Source organism: Lethenteron reissneri, chromosome 16 (genome assembly GCF_015708825.2).
Source record: "Lethenteron reissneri isolate LAM-NWPU_2019-01 chromosome 16, ASM1570882v1, whole genome shotgun sequence".
Taxonomy (NCBI): domain Eukaryota; kingdom Metazoa; phylum Chordata; class Hyperoartia; order Petromyzontiformes; family Petromyzontidae; genus Lethenteron; species Lethenteron reissneri.
In genome coordinates, this window is record NC_083794.1 from 13277403 (window position 1) to 13303154 (window position 25752).

At 46.7% G+C, this 25752-nt stretch overlaps 1 protein-coding gene across 1 annotated transcript; it reads right to left on the bottom strand.

Annotated features, from left to right (window-relative positions):
- Positions 1-373: 373 nt before the first annotated feature.
- Positions 374-23924, bottom strand: LOC133343012 (DNA repair protein RAD50-like). The gene is given in 29 exon segments (XM_061552436.1): positions 374-1439; positions 3030-3163; positions 3830-3972; positions 4467-4552; positions 4789-5013; positions 5510-5637; positions 6457-6570; positions 7109-7201; positions 7426-7536; positions 8038-8136; positions 8138-8232; positions 9175-9253; positions 9255-9492; positions 10392-10606; positions 10609-10697; positions 11219-11394; positions 12204-12361; positions 12838-12921; positions 12923-13021; positions 14180-14386; positions 14834-15027; positions 15932-16097; positions 17247-17375; positions 18353-18557; positions 19922-20107; positions 20825-20976; positions 21124-21207; positions 21978-22119; positions 22380-23924. Coding segments are annotated over 28 exon segments (4005 nt in total). The 5' UTR covers positions 22107-22119; positions 22380-23924; the 3' UTR covers positions 374-1252.
- Positions 23925-25752: the final 1828 nt, after the last annotated feature.

Here is a 25752-nt window from a genome sequence, read left to right on the forward strand (position 1 = left end):
CGTGGACATATGCGAACAAGATACACTATTATTATGTTCACGACTTGTAGCAAACGGCTGAAATCACTGCAACATTCTGATCTGTTCAACAATATATAGGATGAAGAAACACCAACGCAAATCAACCATGAAGATGAAACATCTAAATCTACCCAACACTGGATACAATTCAGGCACTCGTTAACACTTTCCTGCAGAGGGAGCTGGTAGGAACGTTGGGTTGCTCGGTCAATGCCCGACTGTGAGGGCGGGCACAAGCCGGCGTGAGTAGGTTAAACGTTGAGTTTTATAAGGGTACCACGGGGTGACCAGCCCCTCCCCACCCAGCCCCACCCAGCTCCTCCTCACCCAGCCCCTCCTCACCCAGCCCCTCCCTCCCTACCCAGCCCCTCACTGAACGACGGACACAATAATCCCCTGTGGGCTGGTGTAACCAGGAGGTTCCTACCAGTCAAATAAGGTGTGTCAACATAATTTCAATCAAAGGCCACTTTGGTCACCTGTGCACATAACAAACAGTCCACATCACATGTTGGTTACTACTGTGGGCCAAACAAAGATCAGCATTGCATCTGCGGAAGAACAAAAGTTGCTTTTATAGTTCCACACATTTTTTTCCATGGTCATGTCATCCAATCAAATTCATTTGTGTAGAACGTGCATGTTCATGAGTTCCCTTTGAAAATAACTTTAAACTTGACATTTTTTAAAAGAAAATTTTCCTAACAAAGGTGTATTTAACAATAACCTTGAGTCAGTAATTGCTCCTGGAGTCAATGTTATTGAGAATCAAGTTATAAAACTCAACTCATGGCAAATCACGGCCAACCAAATCAATGTAAAATGTGGACATCACTGCTTTAGCAAATTTCTATTGTAGCTATCCTATGAAGTTTTAGGATGTCCTGTGTATTTCTCGACATGCTAGCCAATGTTTTGTTTCATGTGCAAAGTTTTTCAAGAACTGTTGAAGTCAATGAAGTGACTGAAGCTTCTAATGGGAGCGACACATCCATCATGCCAAGAAGACACGCGCTACAACCCAAAATCACATCAGAGGGCTATACAGCACAACTGCAAAATCTACACAGTAATATGCTCCTACTCTGCACCCAGAAAAGTACAGCTGTAATATTTTCAACGGCATACTCTGGCCCTTAAGAATCTATTTCCAGGCCTCTTAGTAAGTAGGCCCCGCGTGACAAGGAATCAAAAAGACGGGGCCACCTCCCCATGCGCTGGAGTCTAAGATCTACGCTACGGATGCCTGCAGGGTGCTGACGCTGCACTTGACGATTTCGGAGCACTGCTCGTTGTTCTTGCGCACTCGGTAGAAGTGGTCCACGTACTCGGAGCGGCCCAGCAGCTCCACAAAGTCCTCATCGTGAGTGATCACCAGCAGCTGGAAGTTCCGCTGTCGCGAGCGGCTCTTTATGATCCTGCAGAGCAGAGAGATGCCGAATTCTTATCGCATACTTACCCGCTAGGCTTTCTGACTCGCTGCAAGCCAAGTAAACAGTCAATTTACTCTTGTGACTTGCTTTCGCTAGCTATCCGGAACAGCGGAATTGATTGCAGATTGTTATTATCTTATCTTAAAGCAACAGAAGTGGTCATAAATTGTTGCTGTTCAAATGAAAATCTTTCCAGAGCTTGGAAACACAAATGCTTGCTTAAAACAAACAAGTCGAGATAAAGCTCGAGTTCCTCACACATTTGTTGGCACATGATGGTAACGTTACTCAAGTTTAATTTCAAACATAAATATGTCAAGAGTGCACACTCGTGTGAGGAAATATGAACGATGAACTTAGAACCAGATTGCAATCCTTCAAAAAAATGTCCTTGGACGTCAATCCACCAGTGCAGTGCAGGATAACACTGAAACAGTTAATATCATTCACAAAATCACCAAGAAAAGTCTTTTAAGTTCGATTTTTTTTAGGTGAACATGATAAACAATCACACTTTGGACCAAGACTGTTAGTTATTAAATGCCCTTTCGGCAGTTGGAAAAAAGTTAGACCAGCTTACAAACATGTTTTACCTTCAGCATTAACGTCAGGGGAAACATTTACAGACTTACAATGCCTCATTACATTCTGCCATAAATAACTACGCGCATCACATCCATTCATTTTGTGAGGTTATGCAAATCCACATCTCTTGCATGCAAAAACTGGTGTTATTGTGGTGTAGCTTCTGATTTATTTTGGATCCAGGCTTACAAAACCAACATAACAGCAGCCTACTTGAGCCCGAGTTAGGTCACCTAAAACTTCATCTAAGGAATGTGCTCATTAACACAAGCAATATAAATAGCTGTACCCTTACAAGCACGCAGATGTTGCGCAAGCGTTGAGAGAGCGTTATAATTGTGCTCAAAAATGCGGAAGCCTCTCGATTCATAGACTTGACAAGAGACCTGAGATTTAGGCCTCTGCTGGAAACTAATTAGTGATTTCACATGGTGAGAAAGAAAACGATGAAGTAAGTGGTGACAACTGATCTTATAAGTAGGTGAGGCTGTAATTAGGATGCAAGCGATAGAATAAATGAGTGGAAGATAATTTCAGAAACGGGCCCAGGTTGGGGTGAATGTGTTCTCTCAGGGCACGTGTTACAAGCGTCCTTCATGAAAGTAACTTCCCCGTAACGTTTTACAGCGTTTTGAGTGCGCGGGACTCAACATTTACTGTGTGAGGAATTTGCACGAGTGTGTGCTCTAAGAGTGGAAAAGCACATGTTGAGTTTAAAAACAGAGCCATTAAATAGTAAAGGGAAGTTATTGTGCTTTACGTCTTGCACGAACTATGCAAATCCATCACCACATCCGACATTGTGATGTCATATAAACTCATTCGGCATTGTTGTGATGCTTTATGGGCAGAAAAATGTACAAGCAAAACTCCGTTCTGTGTCTCCACATACGATTGAAATGTCCAACGGCCTGCCGGCTTTACGGATCGATTTTAACCGGCAGCATTCGTTGAAGCAATCCAATGTAGGAGCCATAAATGCATTCTTACTCGACGAGTGCATGTGCCAAGCTTTCTATGTTCTCTCGGTCCAAGTTGGTGGTCGGTTCGTCCAAGGCCAAAATGCCGCAGTTCAGACAAAACGTCTCTGCCAACGCCAGCCGGATAATCAGCGACGCCAGCACCTGGAAGAGCAAGACAGAGAGCGACAGACGATGGGATCTTGACGTTTTACGTTTCTCAATTTGACCCCATACGCTGCAGCTAGGAGACACGTGACTTTGGTCATTTGGTGATCTGGAAGTTTTCTCTTGAAACATTTCCCAACATCGTCCTGTATAGCAACATCAGTAGAACACAGTGTAGGGCACAGTTTGTAAAACTTTCCTGAGCGAGAGCCGAATAGGACTTTAAAATACATTTAAGGGGTCACACATTATCACACATATCAGTCACGTCCGTCACTTCACAACCCTCTTGCAGTGACAAAAGTGACTGAGCGCACTAAAATTAGAAATGCAGTATTTCCAAGGTTGAAAACAACTTCCTCGCATACCCAATTGGCGCAACTAAGATTCTTGCAGAAGTGGACAAATATTGAGTGCAGGCCATTTTGAAGTGGCCTACAGCCACATGAGCCACAGAGCACCGATTCCCCACCTCTGGTCTAGAGGACGACGAAGCCAAACGTGCTCGAATACATCTGCAATTGGGAAATCACACTCCCAGAAACAGATCGGCGAGCCAGAGACACACAGTTGGAAGTTGGCTCGCCGGTGTTGTTGAGCCACAGTAATCTGTGCAGGATTTACGAAGAGAGGAAAAAAAAACGGACATCAAGATTTCCAGACCTTTTGGCCAGCACTGCAGCGGCCTCGCATGTCCAAAGGCGTGTCCCCTTTCACCATCACCACGCGGTAGTTGTAGTTGCGCCGCTTGTCGGAGGCCGACGCGCTCTCATCGGCGTCCGATCGGATCTCGATGTACTCGATGTCTACACTCGCGTGAAGGGGGAAGTGGCTGTGAGTGCTCTATACTTTTACACAAAAACTAAAAGCCCGGGACTTCTATTCACAAAGTCCATGTATTATAATGGTATTTTCTCAATCCACTGATAGATGAAGAACTCCCCGTATTGTTCCAGCACCTCCGATTAGCACGGTTGGCTACGTACAGTGCGAAAGAAATTCGAAATACATACATACGTATTGTTTAACAATACTTCACCTGCTGGTGTAAGTTGGTGATGGGGTGGTCCCAGGACCAAGACTGGCTCAGATATTACTCGCCACGAATGTTCGCCACAGGCAGGAATCAAACCACTGTCACCCAATTGAGTTGGTCCAACGCATTAGGGTGAACATAGTCACAGGTTAAATGTTCACTCTAATAGATGTGCTACAACGTCTTCAACGTGGTGTGGGATAACTGGTGTTAAATTAACTTGATGAATGCATTTGTACAAACTGAATTTGTATTTGAATTTACCTTGACTCCTGTAAGTGTTCCTCCACAGGTCACGGATAATCTTGTTGATCTCTTGCATCTTCATGCTATGAAATTTCATGATAGCCCTGAATGACGGGAAAAAAAATCATGAACAAATTAACATAAAGTGATGGACAAATGAACACAATTTAAAACGTACGGTAGGAATTCACGGCACACACCAGCAAGCAAATAAAAACAAACTCTACGTGTGCTCTGCATGTGGCCGACGCTAATAAAAATCAACACCACGGCAATTTTACGAACGAAACGAGCACAACCGACGACGATTAAAGTCAACAAAGATGGAAAGCTTTCTCACTGGTCCAGAGCCTTGTAGTAAACATCCAGGTCTTTGCAGGCAAGCTCGCTCGTTTTCATGACGATTATGTTGTCCATGTACTCCTTGGCAGCATCTCGAAACTGCTTGTCCTTGAGCTGCCCTTCGAATTTGTACTTCGTGTCCTGAAGACCCTGCTGCCTTCCCAGGGCGCGACTCCGCTTGCTTTTCAACTCCTCCAGGTGACTGATCAGCCGCTCCTGCTCTCTGCGCGCACACAGCAACGGAAGACCCCTAGTCGGCCGCAATCGCTCAAAGAGGCTGTGCGATTGATAATTTAATTGCCTCGAATGTAAAACGACGACGTTGCCCTCTGATTTGCTTGCACATAGACGGACGTCTTGTGAAGCTCTTTAAAATTAACGCGCGCGGTCCTACGTCAATCCAATGACAGACAAAAGCATCCTCATACCGTATCGGTCATGGGGATTTATTTAAACCGTACTTCAATATACTGGTTCGTGCGATTTGGTTACGTGCGGAGGCTAAGGACTAGTTCAGATATTACACATCAGTTATGTTAACCTTGGCCAGGAATTGAACTTAGGTCACGGGGTTCACGGTGCAGAGCATGGAACCAGCGCGCTAACCCTTCCAACCACGACTACACTCACGAATGGGACCATTGTGATTCGAGTCGCAATTAACATTTCTCGGTAGCGGGTCAAGAGGTGGTTGTTAGCTGCGCTTGATAAAGACCCACGTTTTCAGCTGCATGACGTTCATGCTGCCCATCTTCTCCAGCAGGCGAGTAATGCTGTCGCCCACGCTCGCCAGCTCTTGCTGGCGTCGCCGCAGGGTCAGGTTGTCCTGCAGGCAGCGCTCGCGTACCTGCGGCAGCGCGGGACCAGACGACAACTTGAGCTGGGAAGAGGAGTGTGGCCTGGTCACCGCTAGCGAAGTCCCACTAACTCATCCTCTATTGAAGTACAAGACAACACAGCGGCTCCCAATTACCCGACCCTCAACACAGCCAGACCAGGCGGCCGGCACTCTGCGGCTTCGGAGCAACATGTGGCTTTTTACGGATTCCTTCGTGACGTAATGTATGTACATATTGACATGCACTGCGGATTTTTTAAATAGAGTTTTTTTACTGAATTATATTTTTTAAAAATGACTCTTCTTGTCATTTTTAGTTGCAAACCCCGGAACCAGGCAGTATTCTGGTAGTACCCGACTTTCAATCTTTCGGTTTTAGGTTAAAATTCCAGTTAGGAGTCTATACTCGGTTCGTTATCCCTCTCATGGAGGTTTGTAACTGAAGGAAATCCTATGTTGGTTGCTTTGTGCATCCTTGACATACTTTTCAAGATGAAGAGAGCTCAAGTTGTCTGAGGAGGCAGTGTGGAGCCTTGTATGTGTGTTGAAATTATTTCACACCGTACGTAGCCAACAGTGCTAATCAGAGGTGCAGGAGAAGGACAACAAACTAAACGCAAAAAGCAGTTCTAAAGAAAGTTTGTAATCTAGATGTAAAAGTCCATAGCTCCAATGGCTTCCTAATATCGGAAGGAAGAGCGTTCCAGACGGCCCGCAGAAGCATATCTGAAAGCGCGCGATGCAGTGACCGTATTTGTACGATGGGTGAGCCAAAAGCCGCTGCCTTGGGCTCTGTGGGGGTGGACGATTGTGCGTCCTTGTGCGAACCTTCTGCGTGTCAATTTCCTGCCGGATGCCGCTGATGTCACGGCCGATCTGCACTTGATTCTCTTCCTCGCCACTCAGCTCCCTCGCCACCTCCTGCATCTCCAGCTCCTTGTTCTGTTCACGCCATGGGATGGTCATGAGAACAGCGCGTTGTGTTCATGAGAAAGCTAATGCTCTATCACTGCGCTACAAACCTGGCGATCCGAGTTCGATTCCCGCTCACGGCTAACACAAGTGAGGATTATCTGAATCGGTCCTAGGCCTCCGCTAAGTCGACTCAGCCTTAGATGATTACCTGGTGCGGTGTGTAAACATCGCCAATGGGGAGACAAAGGCGGCCGGGCGTGGTGTTGGCCACCCAACCCCTCGTGTGCCGTGCCGGCCTTCATAGGTGCTCGCTAACAGCACTTGCCCTAACGGTCTGTGAAGGTTATGGGGGGAATCTTTGTCTTTGTATTTGCTCTAATGAGAGTGACTGCAGAGGTTGAGTATCACAATTTTCAAGCCGTGCAAGTAGTGCACTGCATTTTCAAGATCATATTACATAAAGTGGTAAAGCCACGTAAAACAGCCGTGAAAGGGAAGTCGTATTGATATAATCGCTGCCGCACTAAGTAAATAACAGGAATATAGATACAAAGTGTAACTTAACCTTTTTAAGCTGGTCTCGTCCAGAATTAATGTACGTGTCCACTTCTTTCATGAATGCTATTATGTTCTTGTTTTTATCTTGCAAATCAGATATCTGTTGGAGTCAAAAACCGAAACGCGTAAAACACATTCATAAATATAACCATCACAAACACTGCAGCATGGAATGATTTTTTAAATGGGTGGCAAGTGGTGTTTAACATCGGAAATCAGCGACAGAATTCAGATACATCGGACGTGACCGTAAATTTACTTGCAAACATTGAATTTGTTTCGTGTACAAATGTCTTCACGGAGCAGGAAGTTGAGGCCAAGTACCCGGCGTGCTGCCTGGTTGTGCTCGCGAGTTTTCCTCGCTACGATTTCTGCCTTTTCCTGCTGAAGCTTCCTCAGTGTTCCTTCCAGTGGCAGCACCTGCTCCTGTGCCTCCTGCACCCACGCAAGGATACACACGTTTAGTCATGCAGGTGGGCGCTATTAGAGAGTGCCTACATTCAACTTGGTATGTTAAGATTATACACATGTAAGACAGCACCTACAGTCACATTAGTATGCTACGCAAAATACCCATGACGACAAAACATTTTGAAGGCAATACAAATTTAAGACAACACACATTTAACATGATACAAATGTGTTAAGACGATGCTAATTTGTCAGAGAATGTACTGCTCTGCACTTGCTTGCTCAAGGCACCAAATGCAGAAAGGCCTCCACTCTAGAGCTCCCTCGACGCTGCCCAGACGTCTTGGAAGATACGGGAGTACCCACACTTTATCCCACCAACAAGCCAACCCGCCCATCGACTCCGGCTAGCGATGCCCGTCAACCACCACAGACGGGGTGGTCGTTCTTTGACTAGAATCCCAAATGGAATTCGAAAAGCCACCACGTGACCTGCGGTGTCAAAACACGGCGCCCCCAAATAACCTGGATCTGCCTCTTGAGGTCGCTCGTTTCGGCCTCCAGCTCGGCAGTGAGGGATCGCAGCGCCTCGATGCGCTGCATGCCGGTCGCCAGCCGGAGCCTTCTCCTCCCGCACGGAGTTGACCCTCGACCGAAGCTCGTTGATGCGTTCCACGTCCGTCTCGAGCGCCAATCGCTTCAGCTCCAAAGCGTTGTTCACTGTAAAGGGGGAACACACGCAGCCCATGCGGCGCCAGCGTGTGAATATTCCACCTTGCTGCGAGGAGGCCCACGTTGGACCTGCCCCCTGCTCTGCTGGCGTCAGCTACTCACTGTGGTTTTGAGTTTGCGGAAAGGGAAGTCCACTCGGGAAGATCACCCACGGCTATGGTCATGAGATACGGCATTGTCATTGTTGTTTAAAACAATAACGGAAAAGGGTGGCTGGCTGGTTCTGGTCAGAGTGCTGAACCTGCGTCGCTGAGACCCGAGGTTCGAATCCAGGTTTCAGCTGTCTGTGTTTAAACCAGAATCACAAGTGTAGTAGTGAGCATCTTAGGATGTATAAGCGGGTGAATAATTGTATTCATATTTCCATCCAGGAATAGCTTATATAGTGTCAAGTCACTTTTCTAAGACCATCATTCTGCCATCCTGAACATTCCACCAACGAGTGCTCCATATGCACGAATTTGTTGCGAATGTCCGGCTGGCGTGGCGAGTGCTACGTCCCTTTGCCGGTCCAACGCAACCGTAGTGGCGATAGCAGCATGAACCCTTTCCCGTTCTGAGACGTCTGCAAGTTGCTGGGTGTTTCCCGTTCACTGCTGAATCTCGGAACGCGCAAGCGCTTAGCGTCAATTTCATTTAGAGAGGCTTAGCACTGCGGTTTTTAAAGACATTCTACTGCAGACAACTGTAGTGGCACGACCGCACTCTGATGATAGCTGGCACCAAACTGTGCCACACGCCCTCCCGCATGGCCTTTAACTTCCAATACCTTTCGGGATCGGATTAGATTCCATTCGGTATCGATTCCTTTCTGATGATGTAAACGTATGTAATCGGAACTGAATCGGAGAGGAAAAAACTTGACGATGCACACGTAGGTATGTCATCATCGGAACGGGAAAGAGGGTTAACGATCGGCCACTCCCTCACCGTTGTCGAGCTTGCGTTGAACATCCTGCTTCTCGTCCCCGACCACCTGCAGCGTGCGCTCCACATCCACGCCCGCCAAGCCGCGCCATCTGCTGCGCCACCTTCCTCTCCAGCTCCCTGAGGTCGCTCTGGAAGCGGTCCATGAGTGCCACGTCCTGCTGGCAGCTCTTGACGGCGTCCTCCTCGGACTCGAGCGTGGCCTGCAGCGTCTCCTCCTCGTCCAGACTGTTCTTCAGCCGCTGGATCTCCTGGTTGAGGCTCGATAGACGGTTGCGCAGCTCTGGGAGCTCCTTCTCGCTCGTTTCCACCACCCTCTGCCTGTGAGGAGGACATGATCAATTGTTTGGGCACTATCCAGGCTCAACGCTGCTTAGCTTCAGAAAACCTTAACAACAGGCGTATTTCAGGCGAGTTGATCTTAGGCATATAGATTTATACAAATAAAATATTACAGGGCCGCCTCGACAGTTGTGCACCCAGTCAGACCTTTCTGGGTAAACAAACGTGTAGTAATAAATAATACATGTGCCACATTGGTCATTAACACCGCTTTATAATGTAACACTGTATCGGAAGATATTTCAAGCAAAGACCAATCCTCTGAATGATCATTTCCATCCATAATAGAGGTTTTTTTGCGGGTTGTATGACCATACTTCACCACACTGGTAGTATGAGTTGGTGAAGGGGGGGGGCAGGACCGGTGCAGATATCACTCGGCACTAATCGTAGTCATGGCCAGGAATAAAATTCAGGTCCCTGGGTTCATAGTGCAGTGCCCTAACCACTGCGCTACAACTCCAAGCTAAACCATATAGACAATCTTGATGAGGAACACGTGAGCTTGTTTGTTGATGTGTGTATGTATACGCAGCCTGGCATAGTCTGCACAATACCTACATTTTATTCCCAAGACACCACGGAGCCGAACACACAAGCACTAAGCCAGCATTAATTAAACAACATGAAGCGGCAACTCCAAGACACACCTACACAGACCTATGACTTTCATTTCAATCAACAAATCACATCAAACAAAAACAACGGGGGACTTCAACTGCCCGATGCAAACCCAACCAAGCCGAGGGTAGTAGTGCAAGCCCCCACGCGAACCTCGCTTCTACCAATTCCCCCCAACGCTAATTGCGATTGCAGCCGTAACCGAACCCCCCCCCCCCTCTCAACCCGAGCTGTGACCCGACCCCGGCAGCACTCACTGCATGGGCTTGAGCTGGATCATGTTGTCACGTCGCTTCTGCTTGCGAGTCAGCTCGGTCTCGGTGGCCCGCAGCTTGTCGGGCACCAGCCGCAGCTTGGCTTGCAGGTCATTCACCACTTCGGCAAGGTCCGACTCGGACTGGAACGCGCGCTGGCACACGGGGCAGCACGGCGACCCCTGACCAGCGCCGCCACCGCCGCCGCCTGCCGCCGCCGCCCCATACCCTCCAAGTCGTCGGGTCCAGACTCCTCCGTGAGCTGGCTGATGAACTGGGTGTACACGGCCGAGGCACCGGCGAGCATCGCTACAACGTGTCGCACGGAGAGGAATGGGACAGGCGGCGGGGTCCGTGACGAATGCCAAAGCAGATTGAGAGCACATTACGAGCGACGCAGTCAACAGCACTGTTTAACGTGCAAGCGTTGGGGAGCTACAACAAGCAATGAGAAAATTAGACGTCAGCTCCCAATTATCTGTGGCTGGGGTGGCCCAGATACAACTAAAACACGGATGATATAAAACATCTGAAAATTAGGCAAAAACAACACGTATGTATCCTCTACCTACAAAGAATGAAGTTAAAGACATGCAATGGTGATGTGTTTTTCTTGACGTAATCGATTTACTTGTCGATATTTTTGTGGTGCTGTGGGCACCGAGTCACTGACCCCAACAAGCGCGGAGCAACTAAGCATTAAAACAGCATGTGCTTTAAGAGGCTGAAGCGAGCATGGTTAATCCACAACCCAAATAACCTGATCAGGGATCATCAAGAGTTACAAGCATTCAATTATATCGGCAGGAACGTGCAAACCATCACCCCACCTCGCTGCTTGTTGGTGCGCTCAATCTGGTCCTGCAGCGCCAACAGCTCACTCTCGAGGTCACGGCCCCCGCACAGCTCAAACAGCTGCTCCTCGTTCTCCTTGAGTCGCTCCTCCTTGCGACGGAGCTCCGTGGTCAGGTGGGACTTGTTCTGTTCCGCCGATGCCAGCAGCTTGCTGTGGTTTGAGATTCGCACAAAGGTGCCCAGTGGTAAAAAAGGCACCCCCACAGCGAAGGTCGTGAGACGTAGGTGCATTCGTAAATATAGTTTTTTTTAAAGTAGCATTCATAAAAAAAGGCTTTTAGGGGTTAAATTGCGTAAATATGAATCTGTCGTTAACCCACCACCACCCGGCACAGCCAATTTGTAAGGTTTGTCAGGTAAACAGTGTGTTGAAGATGAAAACCCACAACATTTACAATTTGAGAACGACGTTTCGCTGGTGATTACAACCAGCTTCATCAGGCGATTTGTCAAAAAAATTGCAGCAAGAGGTGGCCAGGTGGCTCAGAGGTCCAGCTGGCATTGCTGAGATCCTGGGTTTAAACACAGTTAATTAAACTGTAATTAAACTGGGTTGCGCTATTTGATTGTCTCAGTCCGGTCACCCATAGACTTCACAAAAACACCCATTTCAGCTCTGAGAATTAAAAATATTGGAGTTGACTGTCATGCAAAGAACATTTCTCTCTTTAAGAAGGTGGGGTGTGACAGTGCTGCTCACTTGTGTAGACAAGTCACTTGAAATTAATCATAAGTAGTTTTATGATATCCCCTTCTGCGGACTGTTATTCAACATTGGTTCTTAATGGAGCCTTGACCTCAAGACGTGACGCCTATGACACAATCGGGACAAAAGAATTGTAGAACGAAAAAAAAACTAAACAAACGGCCAAAGTTCCCCCTGTAGGTGATGATGACAACATTATGACTCAGCTGCTAGGTCCAGGTGACAATTTATGAAACAGACAGAGGCACACTCACTTGAGACCTTGGATCTTGGCCTGCAGCTGTCGCCTCTCCTGGGCACGACGGTCCAGCCACATCTCCAGCTCTCCCTTGCTGGGAAAGTGTCCCACGAACGTCACCAGCGTTTTGTCGTGCCGCAAACGGATACGCCGGATCTGCTCCTCCTTCTCCACCTAGAAGACAGACGTGACACGCGTTTCCCAAAGAAAAGAGCGATTAGCTGGCACTGTTGAGATCACTGGGGACTAATTGAAGCAGCCACCAGTGATTAAACCGGGTTCTGAAGTGCGGAGAAAGTTGAGTCGCAGCCTGGCCAACAATAAATGAACAGAGATTTTAAAAAACGTCATATTTAATTTAGTTTCGTACTTAACATGGTTGTATTTCAGCTTTGAGAATGAAATATTATTTAGACTTCTCTCAAGCAACGAACACTACTCTGTATCGGGGCAGATGTGAAAGTGCTGCCCATACCCCCCCCCCCCCCCACCGTGTTGAAAGTATCTTAGAGGTATCGAAGCGGATTACGTGCATCATTCTCAAACACAGTGGGTTTTACTGCTCCACGAGAGATTAGATTTGATTGTTTGACTCGTGGCAAGACACGAAACACGTTCGCACAATCCCTGGGTCCACACCGCAGCTTCACCTTCTCCTTGTTGTGCATGTCGAGCTGCGTGCGGGCCTGCGTGTGCAGGTTCAGCGTGGACATCTCGTGGTCGAGGCGGCGGAGGAAGGCTGTCGAAATCCGTGCGCTCGCGCTGCATCCGCTGCAGCTCCGTGCGGAGCCCCTCCGCCTGCGACGAGCCCTCCGCCACCTCCAGCTGGTGCTCCTGGCAGTGCCAACGCAAGTCGTAAAGAGTGGCAATGTAAGCAGTAAGGATAAGTATTACTGACTCACATGACATTGATATGAGTACAATGTAATTCCATTTGGGTTTATTAAGTGTCCGCGCTGTATAAAACAGCGGGACATGATGAACGTATCCTGGGTAGGTGTATATGTGTGTGTGTATATATATGTGGGGAGTGGTAGTGTTGCGATTAGCGCGCTGCACTACAAAGCCAGCGACCCAAGTTCGATTCCCGCTCACTGCCAACACCAGTGACGATTATCTGAATCGGTCCTGGGCCTCCCCTAAGTCGACTCAGCCTTAAATGATTACCTGGTGCGGTGTGTAAACATCGCCACTGGGGAAACAAAGGCGGCCGGGCATGGTGTTGGCCACCCAACCCTCGTGTGCTGTGCCTGGCCGTCATAGGTGCTTGCTAACAGCACTTGCCCCAACAGTCTGTTCAGGCTATACAGGGGATCTTAATCTTTTGAATATATATATATACTAGCAGTCCACTAGAATTCAATGACAGTAAATTACTTTGAAACTCACAGATATCATATCACAACCCTCCCCATTCCCCACAAGCTCCCCAGGGTGGAGACCGAGTGGCAGGCCTAGGAAAGGGTGGTTCAAAGCAGTGAGCCAGGATAGGAAGGAATGTGGAGTAGATCTGTAGATGGCCCAGGACAAAAATTAGTGGAGTAAGAGGAACCAGGAAATCTACAACTAGAAAATAAAAAAATTCTAGGTAAGGCCCACTGAGCAATTTTCTTCAGAAGCGACCTGGCCACAAATGATAGCTCAACAAAGTGGGATTACCATGTGGACATTTATAGCAGCCAAACACTTTAAACGCATGTTTCTAAAGGTGGAGGGAAAAACCGGAGGAACCGGAGACCACGGGGAACATGCAAGCTTCAAACATACAGGTAACCAGGGTCGGGATGGAACCTACGACCTCATGTATACCAGGCGAGGTAGTTAACATCTCGCCACCGCGGCGAGACCCAACACGAGTGGAACACATGCCAGGAAGAAGAAGAATTCAGAGCATCATCGAAACAACATCGCACGGCCTACTCAGAGAGCAAAACTTTCCATTGAAAGAATTAACGAAACGGCTTTCATGTAAATGAAATCGCTGCTACTCACAGTGTCCCTTAGCTCGCTCTCGACGACCTGCAGCCGGTCCCCGGAGCTCTGCAGCCGACCCAGCTCGGCGCGCTTCTCCTCCAGCTCGGCTTGCTTGTCGCCCAGCAGCTCCCGCTTCAGCTGCACCGAGCTCTCGGCCGCCGTCTTGCGCTCCCTGGCATCGTCCATCTGACGCTGCTTCTCGTTTTCCTTCTCCTCAAACTCGTGCTGCCGTGCCACACGTAGAAAATGAAGCAGGTTAGCGTATAAGTATCATTGAAGCCAAAAACCTAGAAAACATGTTTTGTTTGTTTAGCATGGTTAGCTACGTACAGTGCAAAAGAAGTTCAACAAACATACAAAAAGTGGTGCATGTCATTCAATATATCCTTATGTATAGTACATGTACAGTACATGTATAACCCTTTTTTCAAACTACTGCTGGATGAGGGACTGTGCATAGCGTGCAGGTAATTTTACCATACTTCCCCACCCTGGTCAGTGAGAGTTGGTGAAGGCAGGCAGCATAGATATCAGGGTACAACAATGGATTTCATCGCACTGCCCTCTGCTGACAGCATAGGCCCTCAAGCAGCAGCAGCAACAGCAGCAGCAGACCATGACACCTGTTTAATGCGTTCTCTCCACGGAGAGAAGCGCTGGTTAATGATTTACCAGCAGGCGCTTCACGTTGTTGTCGTCTTGCTCCATCCTCTCTCGGACGAGCCTCGTGAAGCTGGACACCTGCCGGTCGGACAGCGGGACGCTGCTGTACCCGTCAAGCTCGAGCTCTGACGCGAGGGTCTGGACCAGCTGGTCTCGACGCTTCACAGTGGACGCGTGCCTCTCGGCCTCTTGCTGTAGTTTTCCTGCAAGCGCGACAGACACCGACGACAACAAGCAACGCGCGCAATGCACACGGTGCATGCAAAGCTACCCGGCCCGCCAACCTCTCCGCCGTCCGTGAGGCTATTCGACCCGCTGTGTAAGGTGCCTTTTGCAAGATTTTAGGAGGACAGTATTGCCCATGAAGTTTCGTTTTCATGCAAAGTGGCAGCTATTCCAATCCCGGAGCCTACAATAATGGGTGATAACAATTTATCAGTGAGAAGAAATTTCAACTTGTTATATCATTAAAATTACACTCCGATATTAGTATTTGTTGAAAACATCTGTGGCACTAAACAGACTCAAGAAATTATGGCCACATCTTTAAGGCTCCACCCACACCAACCTTGAGTTGAAATCCCATGGAGCTGTAATCTCAAGGTTTACAACTGTGCTCAGCTTCAACAAAGCTCCGTGTGTATTCTCATCCCTGTGATAATCAATTGATTTTGTCCAGCTGCATTAAAGGGGGTCCAGTTATCATAAGAATATTTATATGTTCATTTTTATATGACCTATAGCTCTCCGAAGAGTTTTCGGGTTGTACATCGGCAATGATGTCAGACGTTTCGCTCCACATTCTGGGATTCTCTTCAGAAACTAAATAGAAATCTTGCATAAAACACAGCAGGGAGTTATACAGAAAAACTTGAAAAAAAACATACGTATGCATATACAACTTCTTTTGCACTGTACGTAGCAACCATGCTAATCGGATGACACATACACGGACGAACCTGTATGAAACATTCTAAACACAAGCGCATAATACAAGTGTGACCCATGCGTAACACGCGTGACCCATGCGTAACACCCGTGTGTGTTAACGCCTGGGTCACACAGTACGCGGGCAGAAAGCGCTCAAAGCACGCCCTATTCACGCACCTTGCTCCACGTGCAGCCCCCCCTTGACGTTGCGCAGACGGAGCACCTCCCTGTTGACGCGTTCCAGCTCGCGCTGCCGCTCCCCAAGCCGACGCTCCTTCTCCTGCACCCTGCGCTGGTGGCTGCTGTAAGCTTCCTGCAGCTGCTCGTCCGTGCCTTGAAACACCTAGGCACATGACGCCGCCACGGGGTCATCTTGTCCCTGCTTTCCAATGTACAATCGAGCTCAGGCGACACAAGGTTGTTGTTGATAATTGGTTTTTTACCCTTCTATCTGGCAACAAAACTGACACCTTTTTTACAAGGAGTCATGTTTACATAGACCACAATACCTGCAGTCATAATACAAACAAAAAACATAACTCTGATAATGTATGCACTGTCCTTGAAGTTGATTGGTCCACACCCGAGACAGCTTTCCTTAGAGCCGAGTCTCACATGGGTTGGACCAGAACCCAATGGTGTAAAGGTTGTTGGTTTTTTTTTCCAACACGGGAGCCAAGCCGTACCCGCCGACGTCAGACCTTATGAACGAGCCCAGGATGCATTCGCATGACGGGGTGACGCTATGTTCGAGTTGGACAGACATCAAATGCAATTGAATAAATTACAAAACACGCTCCTGGCCTTCCAATGGCCCCAAGCCAGATAGAGATTCTTGTAGGGCCATCGAAATCACGGTTTGGTTCCGGCCCTACACGGCATTTAGCCAGTGAAAAACCACACGTACTATAAGGGTCCCCCCCCTGGCACAGCTCAGATGTGCCAGTGGAAAAAAAGGTATTTGTAGAGGAAATCGGATCGTCTACATTGACAGTCAAAAAGCATTTACATGGGATTCGGGTGAAAGCGGTAGTGAAGGCTGTTTGAAGGTTACAGTTTAATGACAACGTAAATGTGCGGCCTTTTATGTACGGTAAAACAATTATTTTTATGCACTGCTTTCTACTGCCTATCATGCAGCGTAGCCCAACAGCCACCGATGCATACCTGCATGTGTGGTTGTCACCCATCCCAAGCACGATCCAGGCTCAAGCCTGCTTAGCTTCCGAGATCTGACGAGGTCGGCCACATTGTGGGCGATTTGGTCAGTAACTAGAATATATAGGGGTTATGTGCTTTTGCTAGTATTTCGGCTATGGATAGAGTAGATTGTGATACAGAATTTGAGTTAATAATTAGCAGAATTAAACAACTGTGCACGTCGTCCTTTATCAAATGATATTAAAACTCGACAGCCGTATCGGTTGCCACAAAAGCTCGAGCAAAAGGCTCCCAAGCCCATCAGTACCCGTGCAGGTCAAGAGGCTCTTACCTGTTCCATCTTCTCCTGCAGGTCTCGACTGTCCACCTCCATCTGAGCTTGGCGGCTCTGCGTGGCCTTCACTTCGTTGTCCAATCTCACCACCACTGCTAGCTTACTCTCGACGTCCTTCAAGTTTATCTGAAATGGCAACAAGCCTAGTTGAAGCATCGAAAGGGTCTTCATTGTGGCCCGCAATCCAACTCAGGTGGCTTCGGATTGTGCATGTAGAGCTCTTTTGTCGATTCACTGCAGGATCAGGGCCTTCCCTATTCCATGCGGGTCATGAGGAGTTATTTAAACAGAGTACTTCACTACGCTCATCATTGCGGGTTCAAGGCGGGTAGCATAGACGTTGGAGAATACGGTCATTAGAGCAATGGCTTTTTTCTGAGCTGTCCCACAGCAACTTACAACATCCTAGCAGTACACAGGCTCCAACTAGTTTTAATATATGAGATCTGACAGGATCGGGCACATTCTCGGTGCATATGATCATCGCTAATTATCATTTGATGGGAGTGGACTAGCATCGATGCGGAAGAACAGGCCAATTAAAATCTCACCACTTTAATCATTATCAATGCCTTGCAACAGAAGAATACAGGTTAACAATTCAGACAAGTAAACTTCATTACGGCAGGAAATAAAGGGCATGATGAATATAAAACACAATTTATTATAGAATTCTGATTTAAATAGCATATAAATGGCACCGTATCTCACGGTACTGTGTACAGAAACAGTGGACATTTATTTTTTATAAAAGTAGTCAGTTACAAGTCAAGTGCAGATTCGATCTCCCGGTGTGGCAGTTGAAACAATGGCCACGTTTCCTTAATAGCCATGCATATGTCCACACAGCAACATAAACGAGTTATCCGATCCACAGGTCACGTGTGGAGGGTTAAAGTGTGGGTACTTCTGAGACATCTGGCCAGCATGAGTAGGCCAAATACCCTCTAATGGGGGGCACTCTTGATCTCCCTTTAGTGGAGGCCCTTCCTCCAGCAGTGGCGTGAGTAAGTCATTGCAGTGCTGCACCTTTATCGCCAAAATGTTACCACTCGTCTACACCGACGTCGATGCCACGAAACGCTGTGGTGAAATGTCTCAACCTCGAGCGGGCTGACTTCCCGGTCGATGGTGAACACGCTCTCTCGGGAGGCCTCCAGTTTCGCGACAATGTCATCAAGATCCCGCTGCAGCTCCTCCGCCTTGTTCTTGTTCTGCTGCAGCAGCTTCACGACGGCCTGCAGCTCTCGCACGATGGAGCCCTGGTCCTTACGCACCTTGCTCAGCGAGTCCAGTGCTTTGATATACCTGGGTGCAGGCAGACGAGAGCGTCGCTCACAATTTTGGCGGCGATGTCCGTGTCGCGCAACCGACTGGGAGCCGTGGAGAGAAGTTAACTACCATGCGTGGTATGCAGGAGGTCGTGGGTTCCATCATGACTCTGACGCCTGCTGTATATTTGGAGTTTGCATGTTCTCCCTGTGGTCATGTGGATTTTTCTCCAAGTCCTCTGGTTTTTCCCTCCAAATTTTGAAAAAGCACTTAAGAGTATTTGGCTGTTATACATTTCAGCAGAAGCCACTTAATTGGGCTATCATTTGTGACAGGTCACTTCTGAAAAAAAGCTAAATAGCTCAGTGGGCTTTACCTGGTAGAATACATTTTTTTTTATTTTTAATAGTTTTTGACTGCTTTGAACCCAATGCTGGAGAACAAGAATCTTGTCAAGGATGTAACGCTTTAATGGTAATCACATTCTTTTTATCACAATTGATGAGCACGGGCCTGAAGGCCCATACCGCTATTATAATTACACTTGTTTCCCCAGGAATGCCTGAGTCCCATGACTCATTTTCAACCGTATATTCCAACTCAGACAAAGGAGTGAGTTTTAAAGTCAAGAATTATAAGAAAAAAAGGAGGGGCTATATTGCCTGATTGTGCAGATGAATAACACTCCAGTGAAAAGGTCATTTGTGTAAAATAGCTGAGTTGTATGTGTAGGACTATATGAATTTCAGGACAGTGGCATTATCAAAAAGTACTATAATCAGTTGTTGAGCTGATTGTCAAGGTTAAAGGTAAAACAATCATGCACACTTACTTCAGAATTCACACATACTCCTATTAAATATACTTTAGAGAGCCCAAAGTCCACAACGGTTGGAGTTTTTAACGTATGCAAAATAAGGATTGTTATTGGTGCTGCGTTATCTTAGTGTCAGTTTATTAGCCTTAAACTTTAACAAAAGGAAATGTAAAGCCAGCTCGTGACATGCACATTACGTCATACGGATTTTCATCTCAACCCTACGTGGCCGTTTGACCTTTTGAAAAACGATCCAAAGCAATAGACAAGTTACTTTTCTGTCTCCGTAATATAGTCGTAAAATGAAGTAAATGTCACTATTTGTGGCCCAGTCATGCACGCGGTGTGTTCAAGAGTCATTGCATTTACACCCCTCTTCCTACACAATAAACCCCGATCTATTGCTGCCCTCGCCCTAACTGGCCCTAACAATTTTCACAACAAAATGGCAATTCTACGCAGTAAGAAAAAAAATGTATCGTGAAAACAGGGAACGTTTTAACGCGCTAAATGATTTGAGTGCAACGTTTTCGATATGGTTTTTTGAGCAATGCACACACATTTGCATCTCTCACACACCGACCTGGTTGCAGAAAATATTTCATCGAATTTTTGCTTGAGAGCCTTTCCCTCGCTGAGCGGCCAGTTAGAGTCCTCCTGGTGGCAGAATATGACGTTTGACAGGACGGCCTTGGAGACCCCAAGGGCAGTGATCATCTCGCGATTCATGTCGGTGCACTTTGAGCTGATGCTGTACTTTTCTCCATTTCTGCTCAAGAGCACACACACACACACAAAGCGTGCAAAACACACGTATCCAAACACGCAAACATGAAACGACATTCACATAAACTACTCATCTTCTTGGTTCTTTCGGTAAAGTCACAATTCCGTCACGTTTGTGGAGGGCAGAAGGTGAAATTATAGGATGTCAGTCATGGTGAAGAATATCGTCATGTACATTTTATATATTAATAGCATTGTCTATAAATTTCGATTTAAAGCTTTCGTGACTGCAGGTATTCATCTTCTTGGTTCTTTCGGTAATCTACACTGTTGTTAGATTTTTTGTATTGGCATCATTCATAGTTTTTCATCATTAATCATTACATTTTGATCAGGTAAACAAAAAATATTTGTGAGTATATGTACAATCACCAAATTAATAGATTATTTATAATATGTACACCTTCATCAATCCGCTATTGGACGAATGCCTCCCCACGCCGATTTGGCCAATAGGACTGTTTGACCATACTTTTCCGCGTTGTCCAGCATGGGTTCAGACATCACTCACCACTGATGTCAACAGTGGCCCGCAATCCAACTCAGGACATCCGAGTTCATAACACAGTGCGCAAACCACTGCATTGCCGTTCCACCCAATAGTCAAATTACTTAAGATATGAAGCCTAAAATGGTCAGCATACATGTCAACATCGCCGTATGTAGAAGAAAACTACAAACAAAAAAGCACATTGCTCACTTCAGCCGGGTGAAAACCCCCTCCAAGGTCTTGAATTCCACTTTCTTGGCCTTCTGTGTGGCATGCAGCAATCGCTGCACGGTTACCATGTCGCCGTTCACATCCATGAACTGCAATCGAATTTGCGCTTTCACATCAGTCTCGTGGGCCACCTGCCACAATTCCGTCACGTTTGTGGAGGGCAGAAGGTGAAATTATAGGAGGATGTCAGTCATGGTGAAGAATATCGTCATGTACATTTTATATATTAATAGCATTGTCTATACAAAGCAACACCTTGCAAAGTTCCACACGAATACCTTTGGGTCGTGAATAAAGGAAGCGCCGCTTGTGCCCGGTGGGAAGTCACCAGTGCAGATGTATTTCAAGCACTCAATTATCGTCTGCAGGGAAGAGTCAATCAACATCAATTTGCCAACCATGAGTAACAACCAATGCTTATCTTGGGAGTACCGAGAGAATAACTTCGTGTCTAACCATAGGCGACTGCAGAGACATGAAGAAGAGGCGAATGGCTTAATATGGTACAGCCAACTATGGGACTTGTGGTTCACTTCGTCTTGGTTGATCATGCCTACCGGGTTTTCTGTACTAGAGAACCATGCTGGTGCTGGAGCCCAAGTGGCCAGCCACAGGCTTTGTGGCTGCATCAGATCGACCGCAATTGTCTAAACTTGCGGATAGGAAGAGATGTCGCTTGGGCGTTTGAAGTCAGGATCGACCCTCGGGGTTGGCGCCTGAGTGTGGATGCTGCTACGCAAATGTCTCTGAATATGATCCCGCACATGAATTGTTATCTATTCATACAAGAGGTGGGCTATCCGATTATTCATATAATCACTAAACCGATAATCGGTTGCATTGCTCGTCGAGTCGGATAACATAAAAAATAATTGGGGGAAAAAAGCTTCACTTATGCTTCAACGTGTGCCCCTGGATGGGAGGTGATAGGTAGGGTCTTGGTGATGACATCTGCATTGTTTGCCGGCTCACGCTTGATGTGGCTTGTAGCAGGGTTGCCAGCCTTTGGCTGTCATTTAAATGGGCCCGAACAATTAACCACAAAAAAGTAGCCGATTGCGATGTTCAATGGAGTAATTCAGTGAAGCAATTAATTATCCCGGCTCTGATAATGCTAATTTGTGGTCCTTACCGTCTTGCCAGCGCCGTTGTGACCCACCAGGATGGTGAGCGGCGTGTGGAAAGTGATCACTTGCTTGTCGCAGTCACTGACGCCAAAGCTCCGTACCCCCAAGATGCTCATCTTGTCTATTTTGGCCATTTTCTCTGAAATTCTGCACGCATTGACATGAGGAAATAACATTGAGCAAGGGGTGGCCAATACACATTCTATCCATAAAACATGATGTAGATGAACATACAAGGTGCAGTCAGTTGGCTGTTGTGAAAGCAGCAACCTGCAGAAATGATTTTGTCTTTACAGCAAGCCCTCGTATAATGTCGGAGATACATTTCTGAAAAGCGCCACGTTAATGGAGCGAGAGCAATTTCCCCGTAAACAACGTAACTATAAAGTTTGGCGAGATGTACGTACCAACGGCACGATGGCAGCGTAACGAACCGAGGGTATGCCGCCGCGTTACTGCATCATTCCACGTACTGTATCACTCCGCTCAGTGTGACAGATCAGAAACCACGTGATAACAGGTGCCTTCCGTGATGTTGCTCATTGTTCCCGAATGGAAGAACCGTGTTATCGCAAAAACACGTTGTGTGAACACGTGTTAAGTGAGGACTTGCCGTACATGTACAGCCCTTTTGTCAACCCACTGTTAAACGACGGCATGACTATGCCCTGAGGATTGTGGTGGGTGATTTAACCAATGGTATGGATTGGTGAAGGTGGGGAGAGGCAGTGCCGAATTAAGCTAGTGCGGGGCCTGTAGCACATGTTATAAAGGGGCCCTAAATAAAAAAAAACACTTAAATATTAAAACACAAGAAAACATCTTAAAGTGACTAAGTGACTGAGTGCAAACAGAAAATCCAAGAAAAGACAGCAAAATATTGCAGAAAAAGCACCGCACACCAACGCTCTGTGCAAAAATCCCAGTGGGATGCAAGTCAAACAACAACCACAAGACAACTTAGATTAAGGCCATCAGTCTAACTCTATACTACAACAAACAAACATGGCCAAACCAAAAAACTTTCCGAAAATCACCAAAATAAAGCCATAAAAGCAATGAAACAGTGATCATAGGAACTGTGACGGAATTTTCACAATAAACGACGTGAACAACATGTACCACCAAACTATGTCGATCTTTAGTATAGGTTTTTTACCCTTTCATCTGGTACAAAAACTGACATCTTTATACAAGGCATCATGTTTGCAATAACCACAACACAAGCAGTCAAAATGCAAACAAAAGAAACAAATCTGATAATGATATGCACTGTCCTTGAAGTTGATTGGTCCACACCCGAGACAGCTTTTCTTAGAGCCTAGTCTCACATGGTGTTGGACCAGATGACGCCAAAAGGCGTACAACTCAAAAACAGCGCACTATCAGAGTATTGAGAGCTCGGGGTAAGCATTTACACTACGAGATCTCCTTTACCAGTGACAAAATACAGTATAGTAACAGGTTTTTACCCTTTCATCTGGTACAAAAACTGACACATTTATACAAGGGATCATGTTTGTAATAACCACAACACAAGCAGTCAAAATGGTTCTTTCGGTAAAGTCGCATAGAAGGGAAATAATAAAATAATATAAATATAAAACAATAAAAATTCTCACGACGTTTCGACTGCAACACAAGCAATCATCATCAGGTGTGAAATCCACAGCAAGAAAATTTGAAACGTCGTGAGCATTTTGATTGTTTGATATTATTTCCCTTCTACGTGACTTTACCGAAAGAACCAAGAATATGAATCCCTGCAGTCACGAAAGCTTTAAATCAAAACCATGTCGATCTTGTGAAGGGACTGGCGGTGGTGCACCGGGAATGGAACACGGAGACCCTCATGCCGGCGCTAACCACTGCGCCACCGCTCCCCACGCCGCACTCGGTACTGTAGCAACAAATGAGCGGGAAACGCGACTACGAACACGGTGAGAGAGAGGTGAGAGACGCACGTACGTGTGCACAGTCGTGCTATTGCGTCGCCTCTCGCCCGCCTCGCTGTGTTATCGTGAAGTTGTCCTGTACTGTCGATTGCACCCGTGACGGCGTCCACGCAGCCCCCTCGATAAAACGCGGGAATGTGACGTCATTCGATTTTTCTATAAACAAATGACGTCACCCGCGTCGTTGTTTTTTGTTGCCCCCCGCTCCCAACACGCGACCTACTGGAGGCATGACGTCACACGCGTGTTTTTGAATCGTGTCGATGACGTCGAAACTACGGTGGCGGAAACTGAGGGCCACCGAATCCCCGTCGATGGAAACGCGATTGGAAAATGAGCATCTTGATACTATTAGGGCAAAAAAAAGAAAAACTCGGCATAAAGTATTCGTCAATAACGCCGTGGCCTTAAAAGGAAACGTTTATATAAAGTACTATATAACATGAACAAGGGATTCTCGCAGTGAATAGGTGTGGTGTCATCACGTTAAATTGTGGCATACTTTTTTAATCATAAATGTTGTGGAATTGGCTACGTTCTGTTTACGTGATAAACCTTACTTATTGGCTTAGGGCCGACCATAAATGACGTCACGCACCTAGAGGGGTGGTCAGACATTTGTGACGATGTGTGACGAGGAGGGGGGGGGGGTTGAGAAATGTGACGTCACATCAAATTGCGCAACTTTAAATAAATATAGACAACACGTTCTACTTAATTAAATAGACTTTTTAATAAATGTTTTCTCCTACAACATCAGAGTGCAGCGGCACATTAAATACACACTACAATGACAATAGTTTAAAGCGATTTGAAGTATGTTTTATTTTTGGGGGGTGGGGGCAGAGCTTTGTGACGTCATATTTAGGGGGGGTGACGAGGGGGGGTCAAAAATCGCCCAAAATCGCGTGACGTCATTTATGGACGGCCCCTTATTAATTGGCTGTGTCGGTGGTGGCGGGTTTAACGACACATTTATATTTACGCCATCTAACCCCCCCAAAAAAAACTCCTTTTCGTACTAATTGCACAGCCCTTGAGTACATCTACTGCTGGATGATTGCCCCAGCGTGGGTATTGGAGCAGGCGCGGTTCCTCCTGGACGAGGGGAGTTAGGGGGGCCGACCCCACCAGGCAGCTGGAGATGAGAAATTATTTTTCTCGTAAAAATACTTTTCCATTCATTGTTTTGTTGTGTTTAAAATAAAGTAACAAAAAAAAACTGTGATTTTTTTTTCATTGTGAATTGCCTAATGAAGATAACATTTGAAGTTATTAAAAACCGCTATAATGCAGGGTTTTTTGGGGTTGGATCGCGTAAATATATAAATGTGTCGTTAAACCCGCCACCACCCGACACAGGCTTTCCTGTCGACGGAATGTGCCAACGAGCCATCAGGTCTCTTCTCGATCAAAACATCAATTTTTTCAACGACATCAATTCCATACACCCATCCATCAAATTCACCATGGAAGTGGAAAATGATGGCAAGCTACTATTCCGTCGACAGGAAAGCCACCCACACGGATTCCTATCTAAAGCCCGACTCCTACCACCACCCGGCCCAGAAGAACTCCCTCATCAAAACACTACACCATATGGCCCGCTGCTTCTCCAACCAGCGCCACCTCGCCAGTGAACCAAGCCCTCAAGATGAATGGATACTCAGACCGCACAATCCGCAAAGCTGTTGCCCCAACCATGGGGAAACAACCATCTGAGGATCCAATCAAAACCACCACCTTGCAATACAAAGCAGGTGTTCCCAAAAAGATTTCCAAAATCTTAAACAAACACAAGATCCAGGTCCAATTCAGTACAGTA